This window comes from Thalassophryne amazonica, chromosome 1 (genome assembly GCF_902500255.1).
Source record: "Thalassophryne amazonica chromosome 1, fThaAma1.1, whole genome shotgun sequence".
Lineage (NCBI taxonomy): Eukaryota > Metazoa > Chordata > Actinopteri > Batrachoidiformes > Batrachoididae > Thalassophryne > Thalassophryne amazonica.
In genome coordinates this window covers 13971109-13985130 of record NC_047103.1, presented here as the reverse complement: position 1 = coordinate 13985130, position 14022 = coordinate 13971109, and the positions used below count along the sequence as shown (strand labels likewise).

The window sequence follows — 14022 nt, the reverse complement described above, 5'->3', positions numbered from 1 at the left end:
AGCCAAAAAGGAAGCCACACATCACAACACGAGCCAAAAATGAAGCTGGACATTACAACCTTAGCCAAAAAGGAAGCCAGACGTTACAACATGAGCCAAAAATGAAGCTGGACATTACAACCCGAGCCAAAAAAGAAGCCAGACATTACAACACGAGCCAAAAATGAAGCTGGACATCACAACGCGAGCCAAAAATGAAGCTGGACATCACAACCTGAGCCAAAAAGGAAGCCAGACATTACAACACGAGCCAAAAATGAAGCTGGACATCACAACGCGAGCCAAAAATGAAGCTGGACATCACAACCGAGCCAAAAAGGAAGCCGGACATCACCACGCGAGGCACCAAGGAAGCCGGACATCACAAAGTGAGCCAAAAAGGAAGCCGGACATCACAGCCCGAGCCAAAAAGGAAGCTAGACATCACAACGCGAGGCACAAAGGAAGCCGAACATCATACATGAGGCACAAAGGAAGCCGGACATCACAACGCGAGCCAAAAATGAAGCTGGACATCACAACGCGAGGCACAAAGGAATCCGAACATCACTACATGAGCCAAAAAGGAAGCCGGACATCACAACGCGAGCCAAAAAGGAAGCCGGACATCACGCGAGCCAAAAATGAAGCTGGACATCACAAGCCGGACATCACAACGCGAGGCACAAAGGAAGCTGGACATCACAACGTGAGCCAAAAAGGAAGCCGGACATTACAACACGAGCCAAAAATGAAGCTGGACATCACAACGCGAGCCAAAAATGAAGCTGGACATCACAACCCGAGCCAAAAAGGAAGCCGGACATCACGCGAGCCAAAAATGAAGCTGGACATCACAAGCCGGACATCACAACGCGAGGCACAAAGGAAGCCGGACATCACAAAGTGAGCCAAAAAGGAAGCCGGACATCACAGCGCAAGCCAAAAATGAAGCTAGACATCACAACATGAGGCACAAAGGAAGCCGAACATCATACATGAGGCACAAAGGAAGCCGGACATCACAAAGCGAGCCAAAAATGAAGCTGGACATCACAACGCGAGGCACAAAGCAAGCCGAACATCACGCGAGCCAAAAATGAAGCTGGACATCACAAGCCGGACATCACAACGCGAGGCACAAAGGAAGCTGGACATCACAACGTGAGCCAAAAAGGAAGCCGGACATCACGCGAGCCAAAATGAAGCTGGACATCACAAGCCGGACATCACAACGCGAGGCACAAAGGAAGCCGGACATCACAATGTGAGCCAAAATACAAAACAGAGTGGGAAAGTAAAACCAGAATTAAAGTCTTGATACACCTTTTCCTTGCTGCTGTAAATGAACAATGTTGATCTCCAAACATTGCTTTGAAATGGTTTGAATCCCTCTTCTTGTAGCTCACAGGTGGATTGTAACTGACATAAGGTGCATACTGCCAACATTATTTTTTTCTGAAGTATCAGTCACACACCTTTTTGTGTATTATCATCTCTTCAATTTGAGATTTTTGTACATTGTTCCAGCGTGCTTTTTGATATTGGCATTTATTTTTTGATTTGTTTATTTTGTTAGTGCTTTAATTCCTGGGAAAGTCCTGTATAAAGGTACTAAAATTATTACTATTAATAATTAATGAATGTAAGTTGCAGGACCTCCCAAACTATTTTTAAGTGCCTTATACACTCTGAAATACAGTAACTTTCATTTATCCAAAAAAATAAATATATGCTTCCTTTAAAAGCTGTACAGGCTTTGGATTTTTTAAGATTTAAGTCATCAAAAGAGTTTTCTTTGCCACCAATGTAATTTTATTTCTCAGCATTTAAATAAGGCATTCATAATATGAATTTGCCAAAACGATCAAAATTTGCACTGTCTGGAAATAATTTAGGATTTTGACCGCTGAGGGGGAGAAATTCAAGCAATCACATACCATGACCTACATTTGTTGGCGACGTCATACATCATGTGGTGGCTTCTGCCAAGCTGCATGGACATGCATGGAAAGATACAGCGACTACCATTTGGCGTAAAGCAGTGTGATGTTAGCTGGTTGCTCGCTCGAACAAAGTAGAGAAGCTTGAACCTTAGACTGGACTGGGTTGCTTGACGCGAGGACGTTTTGCTTCAAATCGCAGAAGCTTCCTCAGCTAAAATTCTTGCTCTGGTAGTCTGACTTCTGTCTTGACTCTAGTAGAGAAGAATAAACAGAAGCCACAAAAGCTGGAGTTTTAAACCTAACCAGACCCCTTCTACCGAGAGGCAGACTGCTATAGGCTAGTGACTAAACAATAGCTCTAATTAGCACCTATTGTGCTCTAGTTAGCACCCTCCTAATGACAGGGCAGCTGTCCCTCCTAATGATGGGATGGACGCCTCTCCTGCAGGCTCCCTTGACGACTCTCCTGATGACGTGAATGACTCATTACCATGAACAAAAGACTGAAACTGCTTTTACCTGAGTACCCCATTGTAAACAGGGGACAAAGAGTGTCTCAGACCCCCTCCCCAGCTAAGGCTGGGTTTCAACTGTTTCACATAGAATTCCTCCTCTCTCAAACTATTTCTTCTCTCTGGCTAAGATTTTAACTTCCTTGTCTTCAAACATGTGGTTAGTGTCTTTAAGGTGGAAATGAACTGCAGACTGAGGTCCACTGGCGAACTCGCTCGAACAAAGTAATTAAATATGGCAGAAAATGCTCCAAAACAGCTTATTTCTGCATAAAGCTAATATGTTTCTCATATATTTTGTCAAAGTTAGTGAGAAATAAACACTTCTAAATCTAAAAATGCTATTTTTTTTAACCAAATAATGCTTCTGAAGTGATTTACAGTATATCATATGGATGCATGCACGCTACCAGGAATGCGCATCAAGCAAGTGGGTCAGGTCACAGGTAATCTCAAAACCTCACGCATGCACACGTGCTTCTTCTTGGCAGTTCATTTGCCCAAAGGCAACAACGAAAAAGACAATTTTCGCTACGGAATTGCCCCCAGACAAACATGTTCTCCATATTATAATGAGCTGTTATTTTGCAACAGGTTATGAAGTAAACCTACATTATAATGCTTGCATTTTGAAAACTAAATTTAGTCAGTTTTGTGAAATTTGAAGGACCGTACAGCTTTAATCCAGAGCCTTTAAGGACATTAACTGGTGTAATAATATTATATCTTGCCATTTATTGTTCTCGCAGGATGTCTTTTGTTCTTTTTGAATCTTTTGAAACACTGTAATTTAAATACTTTTCATGAGCATACACAAAAAGGAACACTGCTGTGCTGCCTCCTGCTCAACACTGACACCTACTGGACAGTTCAGGGTCACAAATGTATTTTTAAAGATTCTCAAGAACCGCTGCGTAATGTCTTGCTGTTTGGCACCGGCTCCAGCGCCACCTTCCTGCTACTTAAGTGCAGCTAAAATAATGTGTTAAATCCTGAATGGGAGGCTTAATTTCACCCTGCCTCTTTTTTTTTTTTTGCTCAGTGGGTAATTATTTAATGATGCAGGCTAATGAGTTAGACTGAATTAATGGGGAGTGACATGAGATAGGATAAAGTGTAAGCCTGTAATGGGCTTGTTAAATAGCAGAGATTTCCACTTAAATTTAAGGGTGTACACAAAGTGTGCACACGGACACAGCCGTGCTCAAAGACGGGTTAAGCAGTTCGGTGAAACCAGCATGTTGTTGTCCTGGTACCCTTTGTTAGAGTCGTGTTTTGTCCTTACAAAGCATACTCTATCTTCTCTACAATGTTTTCGGCACAAATATCTTCTACAAGTCCAGATTTTGCACATTATCCAAATTTTTTGTAACGCAGCAATCCAGACTCATCACCAAAATGTCAAATAGTCAGAGTACCTTTTTGGAAAATGTCCTTCATAATTAACTTTAGCATCAACCTGACCAACACAAAATGTCTCATTCTACAAAGTCATAATGTAGTCAGGAGTTACTCGTAAAGTCTCCCTGGACGTGAGATGTATCCAAATTAGTCGTTGTAAATATTTTGTTTTACAGAGCCTGCTCTTTTGGGTCCACTCACTTAAAATTTTGATTGTTCATTAGCACTTAAGTGTTATAGTCTGCAGGTTTAAGAGTCCACATTAACCCACTGCCAAAATATACTCGAGGATATAAAATAGCTCAGCTGGTTTATATACACCAGTGGGTTATGTTTTGGCGGTGATGTACCTCTGCCTCTGAGATGGGTCATCTGAGAAGAGCTGATGGAGTCACGAGGTCTGGACAGAGGAGTTTGCCTGTCTTATGATATGACTGTGAGATTTACACTCCAGTCAGTGACCTAAGGTGACAAATGGATGTCTTTGGTACTAGGTCTTTTTTGGAAGATCCTTGGGTTGCACCGTAATGACGTCGTGTCAAACAAACAGTTCCCTAGGGAGACTGAGGTGAGGTTTTCCATCCTCGCATTGTGAGGGATTGTCAGCTCCCACATTTTGGCCATGTGTCATGTTTCTCTGGGCATGATCCAGCACACAGGTACCTCAGAGTTGAGGACCAAAGCAACTGGAGAATACCTAAAGGATGGATACATTTCACTGAGCTGAAGATGGACTCAGGGTGGTCCCTTAGTGTGGTTGATTTGGGAATGCGCAGCACCAATGCACACTGACCACATTAGGTCAGGTCAGAGAGTGTGCTCCAATTTTGGTGAAAAGTGATGCAGATTATTGGTTGATTTTAATAGGGTTTTTAAAAGGAAAGGTCTGCACCAACGTTTATGCTTAGTTATCAAGTTATGGGGTAATATGTATATGTCAAAGAATCCAATGGATGTCGACCTTGACCTTTACTTTGGAGACCAAGCATTCAACACGCTCAAAACTATTGCTCAACCAATATTTTTTGATTCACATCTTTCAGTCATAGATAGTCCAAACTATACCTTTTTGGAATCTTGATGGTCAGACAAATACTGTCTGATCATCGGCATACATTTCAATATACTTGGAGTTTTTTTCAATTTGGACCTCTGTGTAATTCTTACACTACCTGCCTATAGCTGCCACCATGAGATAATCATGGAATGGCCATGGACACTGAGTGCTGTTTAGCCCACATAAGTGGTACTGATTAGGTCAAAATTGTCTACTGGCTCATGGGCTTCTATACTGTAGCAGAGAGCCCATTTTCTCAAATGCCCCCCCCCAAATCCAACAAATCGCAAACACGTTTATTTAAACCCAGGATGTCTTTGATAGATGAAATGAGTGGTTGTGTAATTCATTTCAATGTTTTAGGTACGAGGTCTATTAGAAAAGTATCCGACCTTATTATTTTTTTCAAAAACCGTATGGATTTGAATCACGTGTGATTGCATCAGACAAGCTTGAACCCTCGTGCGCATGCGTGAGTTTTTCCACGCCTGTCGGTTGCGTCATTCGCCTGTGAGCAGGCTTTGAGTGAGGAGTGGGCCACCCCTCGACGGATTTTCATTGTCAGGAAATGGCGGAATGATTTGGGCTTTTGTTCCATCAGAATTTTTTCAGAAACTGTTAGAGACTGGCAGCTGGAAACCATTTGAAAAATTTATCTGGCTTTCTGTGAAAATTTTACGGGCTTCACAGAGAATAAGGACTGTTACTACAGCTTTAAGGACGGCTTTAAGGACGCTCGGCACGCCGCGCTCCGTGTCGCCATCGAGAGCCACAAACCACTGGATCATTTCTAAACGGATGGCTCTGTGGATCCGACACGGTCGTGTGCACTTTCTCTGGTTATCACAAGAGCTGGACATCAGCCATTTTCCAGCAGATTTCACTTTTAACAAGAGATTTTGTCATGGAAAGCCGAGCGGAGGCTTCACGCGTCACGACCGATTTGCTGATGGAGCGAGACAAAGGCCATGCACCGCCGCGACGCGCGGAATTCCTCCGCACGTCTGTCTCAATGTGCCGAAAAAGTGCTGATGTCCACGTCTTTTCACAATTCCTGTGCTAGTCAGACGACGTCCCGGATAAAACACAGCATCCAGTTTGGAAATGAACAGCACAGTCCACTGTTAACAGGAGTTTTTGTCATGGAAAGAGGAGCGGAGGCTTCGCGCGTCACGGCGGTGCCGCATGGCGCACAGCAACGCCATGATGAAGCCTCACGGGACATGTTCTGGCATGTCCAGGCACATCCACAATTTCTTGGATAATCACTCGATGGAAAACCACCGACAGCTGTCTGAACGCCATCTCAAAGCCGTCCTGTGAGACCAAAACAAAGGTGTTCCTTTGTCTTGCTCCATCAGCAAATCAGTCGTGATGCGCGAAGCCTCCGCTCGGCTTTCCATGACAAAATCTCTTGTTAAAAGTGAAATCTGCCGGAAAAATGGCTGATGTCCAGCTCTTGTGATAACCAGAGAAAGTGCACACGACCGTGTCGGATCCACAGAGCCATCCGTTTAGAAATTATCCGGTGGTTTGTGGCTCTTGATGGCGGCACAGAGCGCAGCGCGCCGAGCGTCCTTAAAGCCATCCTTAAAGCCATCCTTAAAGCTGTAGTAACAGTCCTTATTCTTTGTGAAGCCCGTAAAATTTTCACCAAAAGCCAGGTAAATTTTTCTAATGGTTTCCAGCTGCCAGTCTCTAACAGTTTCTGAAAAAATTCTGATGGAAAAAAAGCCCAAATCATTCCGCCAATTCCTGACAATGAAAATCCGCCGAGGGGTGGACCACTCCTCACTCAAAGCCTGCTCACAGGTGAATGATGCAACCGACAGGCGTGGAAAAACTCTCGCATGCGCACCAGGGTTCAAGCTTGTCTGACGCAATCACACGACTGAAAAGCCACCGAAAGCCATCTGAATCTTCCGAATGGTGCAAGAGCTGGGCATGTTACAACATGCATTAGCAGCTCCGTGGTGAATTCCTCCGCTCCTCTTTCCATGACAAAAATTCCTGTAACAGTGGAACGTGCCAAAAAAGTGGTATGTCCACCTCTTCTGCCATTTCTGTAGTAGTCAGACGACGTCCCGGATCAACACAGTGTTCAGTTTGGAAATGATCTGGTCATTTCAGCCTGTCGATCGCCGCTCGGAGCGCGGCACGCCCTCCGCCATTGTGCGCCATCTTTAAACCGGTGGTAACACTCCTTAATCTGTGTGATCCCCATAGAATCGCCCCTGAAAGCCGTCTGAATCTTCCGAATGGTTTCCACCTGGCTGTCTCTCACAGTTTCTGGAAAAATTTGATGCAGCAAAGCTCCAAATCGTTCAGACATTTTCCTCACAATAAAAATCCGACGAGGGGGGTGGACCACTGCTCACTCAAAGCATGCTCACAGGTGAATGACGCAACCGACAGGCGTGAAAAAACTCACGCATGTGCACAAAGTTTCAAGCTTGGCTGATGCAAGAGCACATGATTCAAATCCATATAGTTTTTGCAAAAAATAAAAAGGTCGGATAGTTTTCTAACAGACCTCGTATATTTAGCATTTGTTCATTGTTCATTCACTTTTTTAAAGTTTCGGATCAGGACTCGGTATCGGCAGATACTCAAAATCATATGACTCGGAATTGGATCGGGGCCAAAAAAACCTGATTGGGACATCCCTAATAATAAGCTTCTTGCTCCAAGAGGGTCAAGGTCCTATCAAGGACTACTACTACTACTACAGTCAGAGCTACTTCTATCTATAGATCCCTGTCAGGACTTTAGGCAGCAAAGACTACTTCGGTGACCAAAAATCAGTATTGTACTGTATTTTACACAGTTTGAGTTTGTTTTGTTGCTTAATTACTTTTATTTCTTCACTGGTGGCTAAAAACACACGTATTTCCAGTTGCTGTAGTTGTCCTCGCAAGTGCTGCAACTTCATGTCCCAGTAGTGACTAAACACAGAGGGAGAAGCATATTGCAGAAAGACAGTATTTCATGCTTCATTACAAACCCAGTGAAGTAATAAACACACACACAGGTACTGACCAAGGACTAAGCACGCTGCGCATGGGTGCTGATTTTATTTTATTTATTTTTTATGTTCTATACAGTTCTGGTCAGGGCAGCTGTCTTCAGGATTTTCAAGGGGAACAGTTTACGACAAGCCAGCAAATACTGTGAATGTGAATCAGTGCTGTTACTCGGCGATGAGGATATTTCCAGTCTTGACACTTTATTTCTGAGCCGTCTTATTTTGACATCTCCACCCACTGATGGGACACACAGTTAAAAACATGAAATTTCTCCATAACGCAACATATTCACAGTTTACAGTTTTCAGAAGATTTCACCCTGACTCACTCACCTCCTCTGTTTTGTGTTCAAACATCACTTTTCACTATTTCTCATGGAACTGTCTTTGCTAAATGAGTTTTCCAGCAGTGTGCTTGTTTCTGTTAACATTCACAGCGAGCGAAAATGACTCGGCCTTCTCCTGGAAGCTCGGCGCTGTGAACGTGAAGTCTTTTATCCGTCTTTCTGTCATCAGTGCAATAAGTGATTGACCTCATCTCAGCGGTGATGTCTTTGTTATGATGAGGTGGTGAATGAACATTGTTTTGTCATTCACGCCTCTCTCCTCTTTCCATTTGTTATTTGACATTTCATCATGAAGTGTGTGAAACCTACATTACCAAGCATCAATCCATGATGTGTTATAGTGTCTGTTGATCTTTACCTGCATCACTGAAGCCAGAGAGAGTCGAGGCACGTTCTTTACCTGGGCATCCATGTGTCACAGTGACATTGATCACGAGATGCAACACCGACTCAAGTGTGTAGGAACTGACTACGCACCCACGTTCTCAACAACAGAGACATTTGACATGAGTTGAAAAGCCAACTCTATGAAGCCATTGTCATACCAACCCTGCTGTACAGATCTGAGATGTGGACCACCTACCACTGCCACCGGATTCCACTGATGCTGCCTGAGAAGTATCCTCCACATCAGGTGAAAAGACTATCGTAACTGACGTCAGTGTTTTGGCTGAAGCCAAGCTCCAGAGCATCGTGTGTGTCATCATCAAGAAACAGCTTTGGTGGGTGGGTCTCTTCTTTGGGATGGACGGCGGCCAACATCCCATCAGATCTTTTACTCCCAGCTGAGCAAGGGAAAATGGTCCAGAGAAGGGAAGAAGAAATGCTAAAAGGACCATGACCAAGAGACGATCTTCCTCACCACTGAGGGCTTGACATATACACTGAACAAAAATCTAAATGCAACATTTTTGTTTTTGCTCTCATTTTTCATGAGCTGAACCAAAGATCTAAACATTTTCGATATACACAAAAGACCTTCCTCAAGGACTCTAAGGAAAATGTAAGTGTTACATCGAAACGTTAGTCTTTTCTATGTTTTTTGCACCTTAATTTTTTTGCAGTTACTTCTGTGTTGCACCAGCTGTTCTCCTTTTCTACTAGTATGTCTACACCTGATTGCACCAGATTTTTGTGCTTGGCAAAAGCGCGGAGATCTTTCCTTTTTTGCTTACACAAAAGACCTATTTCTCTGGAATATTGTTCACAAATCTGTCTAAATCTGTGTTAGTGAGCAGTTCTCCTTTGCTGAGATAATCCATCCCACCTCACAGGTGTGAAGATGCTGATTAGACAGCATGATTATTGCACAGGTGTGCCTTATATACAGTGGTCCCTCGTTTATTGCGGGAGTTACGATCTAAAAATAGCCCGCAATAGGCGAAATACGCAAAGTAGACATCATTATTTTTTACAATTATTATAGATGTTTTAAGGCTGTAAAACCCCTCACTACACACTTTATACACTTTTCTCAAACAGGCATTAACATTTTCTCACTTTTCAAACCTTGGTAGAAAAATAAGTCCAGTATTATAGAATGAAACCAAAGATCAAAACCTGTTTTCAGGCCCAAACATTTGTTTGAGAAATAAAAACAGAATGTTTTCCTATAAATAATTATGATGGCTTTTAGAACTAACAAATTTAATTTTAACGATCAATCTACAAGGTTTGACACATAAGAAATTATTAATAGTGACTGACCAGTATTTCACAGTTCCTCTGATCGTGCCTCTTCGTCGTGGCGCCGCTCCGCTGTCGCGTCTTTTTCCACTGAGTCACACCTCGCTGCAGGTGTCTTTTTTCCGAGTCAAGAACACAGTTATGGGTAGTTGTTGCCGCTCTTTTTTCTTCCGGGCGAGAAGATTCTTATAAACAGGCACGAAGAACACAATGCGCATACTCTCCCTCGCCGCGACCGGCCTGCTTGATGAGGACACAGAACACAATGCACTGTAAAAAAAAAAAAAAAGCACGTAAAATTGGACTAAAAAAGGCCGCGAAAGGTGAGCCGCGTTATAGTGAGGGACCACTGTATATATATTGACAAGGACTTATATATCAAGGTGAAACTTGGTACAGAAGATCACCTCACTCAGGCCTTGGACAAGTTCGATGTTTGGAGTGTTTGGAGTCTAATTGTGGCCAGCAGTGGGTAGAGCCTCTGAAACCTTGTGTGCACTAAAGCTTGACAAAGACTTCTTATTTCAAAATGAAACCTGGTACACAAAATAACATCACAAATCGCTCGGACATGTTTGACATTGAGCACATTTTACTTGTAATTTAGGCAACGTGGAGGCACGTGGAGTCTTGCTTGATGAAATCTTCATATTCCAAAATGAAACACAGTGCACAAAGTCACATCACTAGTAAAATACAAACACTGTATGTGAGCTCTCCAAAGGTCTTAATGGGTTGTGATGTGTTTGAGGTTGGGCTCAGCTTTGTGGTTTTGTTTTTCTTTTTTTCTGTTTTTCTCTTTGCAATGTGGCCACTTGTGTCTGCAATCTTGTTTCAGTATCGGAAAAGAAAGCAAAAGGGGCTGCACACACAGAAATACAATGAAGTGAGCAGTGACACTCAAATTAGGGCCAGTTACAAGTTCACTTGATGTTGTTGACATTTGAGATGATGGATAGAAGGAGTGTCTAAAAGTACGCAGGTATCACATTTGCTATTCCACCTTGTAAAATCTTAAACAGAGTATAAATTGATCAAACTATAACACTTACCCATAAGAGAGTTGTTAAATAGCTAGCTCGGTTATGGCCATGCTCTGCAAGGCTTGCACAGCACTGTAAGGTCTATTTAAAGATTAGCTTGAACATAAGCTTGTTTTTGAAGAAATGCACATTCTACTAATACATATTCATCTGCAAATGCATCCCCTTCAGTTAACTCTTTTTCTATGTTGTCTCGTAAAACAGCCTGCCAAGTGCTGTCACTATTATGCTAATCAAGCCTCGATGAGCTTGTATGTAGCTGGCTGGAACATGAGTGTCTTTGTTGTGTAACTCAAAATGATTCTGTTGGTATTTATCATTATTGTTTTGAACACCTTCCCATCAATTAAGTTATTTTACAGGTATTGCTTGAGCTATTTGTCAAGTCAGCCATTCACTTCTGCTCCCACCAAGCCTCAGGTAGCTCATGTCCACAGTAATTATCTTGAAAATATATTTGTTAGAGGCCAGAATGTGTGTTTTGGTAATGAGTTAATCAGCAATTTCTTTTTCTTGAACTAATAATTAAGTTATTAAGAGTGATCTAGCTAACTCATCTGTCTAGCCCCATTCACAGGAAAAAGGTCTACTCTAATAGGTGGTAATTTCAGAAGTGGCCAGCAGTATGGTTTCAGTATTTAACACCATGCTAAGGGCCCCTTCACACATAAATGGACTCCATTTATATAGCGCTTTTCCATCTGCATCAGATGCTCAAAGCGCTTTACACATCAATGCCTCACATTCACCCCAGTGTGAGGCTGCTGCCATGCAAGGCACCTACTACACACCGGGAGCAACCAGGGGATTAAGGACCTTGCCCAAGGGCCCTTAGTGATTTTCCAGGTCAGGCTAGGAACTGAACCCAGGATCCTCTGGTCCAAAGCCCAACACTTAACCACTAGACCATCTCCTCCCCTTAACACATAAGACATAACATGAAAGATGCAGAAACTGGAAGACAATCCACAAACCAAAAACGAAATGGGGAACCACAAATCATTCCACCTGCTGTCATGAGGAACGCGCATTCAGACAGGCGTGCACGTTCGTGTTTGTGTGCACGAACACAGTGCGATCACATGGAAAGTCGCGCACCCAGCAGTGCCCTGTTATAAAGAGCGGATTTAGCCTTCGCCTAGATGTACACCAGGAAGTAATGAAATGATATGGATTACTGTTCTCTCTTTCATGTTTTACATGAATTACCTGATGTGCTCGAGCTGACCAGCTTCTGTTTCATGAAGAGTCGACACACGCCATTTGTGTGTGTGTGGGGGGGGTCGGTGTTCTGTTGAGATGAGGTGCGTTGTCGAGATGAGGTTCCTTGCATAACTGCACGTGTGCACTGAAAAAATTTCTTGACGAAGTTCGCTTATTTTGATTGGCAAGTAAATGTATAAATTGTTCATCCGAATGTAGTAATATATAAAATCTACTCACTATAAAACGATAAGTATTTTTAACCTGGAGTTAGCTTATTTCGACAGGCAAAATATACATATACATACATTTATGCTCCTAACGTAAAATACAGAAAATATTTTACTTACTAGGTTATAAATACACTGAATACAATTAATAAAAAAACTGATGGAAAAAAAAGCAAAAAACAAAATGCGCATGCGCAGTTGCACATCGAGCGAGTTACATCATCTCCCCATGTGCAGTTGCGCGAGGCACCTCATCTCGACGGGTGACGTCTTCAAGTCCGGGGTAGAGCGATGTGCACATGCGCACACATGCACAGTAGCGCGACACACCTCATCTCGATGGGACATCGGCACAGTCACAGCCATGTGTGTTGCTAGGTTACGCCACTTTTTTTCACAAATGGCATGCAATTCCTCCTTCATGCACTAGTTGGCTTCAATCGTGTTATGTGTGAAGGGGCCCTAAAGCATGTTTCCCACTCTCTTTTTTTTTTATCTTTGCAAATGAAGCAGCACAGCGAGTCTGTGTCTCAGAAGCTTCAGTTGCTGTAATCCAGAAAGAATCCAACGCAGTAACTCCCACCTGTACATCAAGTGCAATTAAAATTCAATTTTTTATTTCAGCGTATCTCATTGGCTTGGCTGCATGCATCAAATGGAACAATGTTGTCAGATTATCAAAGCGCTGTTGGTTTTTGAGTGTGGCTAAAGTTCAGCCGCCAACTGTCTGACTAAAGCTCTGTTTCTGGACTGAAATCAAGAAGTGCTTTAAAACTGAAGTGAACCTTTAGGGCATAGATTGAGCGGCATCCAAAATTTCAATGTTCCCTTTTCGATTGTTTAGTTTTGGGAGAGTTTCCAGGATTTTTTTTTCTCCCCGTGTCTGTGTCTCACTGCCTTTCTTTCTTTTTGTCTTTGAATTGTCACCTACGTGCACTGCAGGAATGTGAGTTCTGCTGGTGAGGAGGCACGACGGAGGATGAGGGAGTGTGACGGGCTGACAGACGCTCTGCTCTACGTCATCCAGACCTCTCTGGGCAGCAGCGAGATCGACAGTAAGGTCAGTCAGCGTGCATGTGTGTGTGTACACGTGTGTATGAGACTTCAGCTGCCTTGTCTTCAAGTAACGTGCATGACTTCCTGCGACTTGTTTTTTCCATCTTTCACTCATTGAGTTTTGTACAACAGCAACACAAGGTCGATTTTTTTATTATTATTATTTATTTATTTTTCCAATTTCTGGTTATGCAGCTTCATGGTGGAGTAGCACAGAGAAGAATTTTCACACAAGAAAACAGATCACATTTACTCTCTGTTCTCCCACACGGCTTCTGGTGACGTGTATCTCAAAATTCATGTCGTCTTTTTAAGAAAATTCTTCTAAAATTGTCAAAGGCTGTAATCCCTACAGGGTTAATGTGATATTTTTGTTAAACTCTTTGAATTCAAAAAAAAAAAAAACTTCACTACAAGAGCATCTTCATCGTTTGATTTCAACCCCCTTTTTTTTTTTTTTTTTTTGGTTGTGTGCAAAGAAACAATTGCTGCAGTATCATCATTCGATTTTCATCCAACGTTGCACATTGGACCTAT

At 42.6% G+C, this 14022-nt stretch overlaps 1 protein-coding gene across 2 annotated transcripts in view; it reads left to right on the top strand.

Annotated features, from left to right (window-relative positions):
• The window catches only part of ctnnd2a (catenin (cadherin-associated protein), delta 2a), a 923305-nt gene that overhangs the window by 747437 nt on the left and 161846 nt on the right, over positions 1 to 14022 (top strand). For both annotated transcript variants that reach the window (XM_034165435.1, XM_034165372.1), the window contains exon 16: positions 13372 to 13489. In XM_034165435.1, the coding sequence (XP_034021326.1) occupies positions 13372 to 13489 (118 nt within the window). The remainder of the gene's footprint in view (positions 1 to 13371; positions 13490 to 14022) is intronic.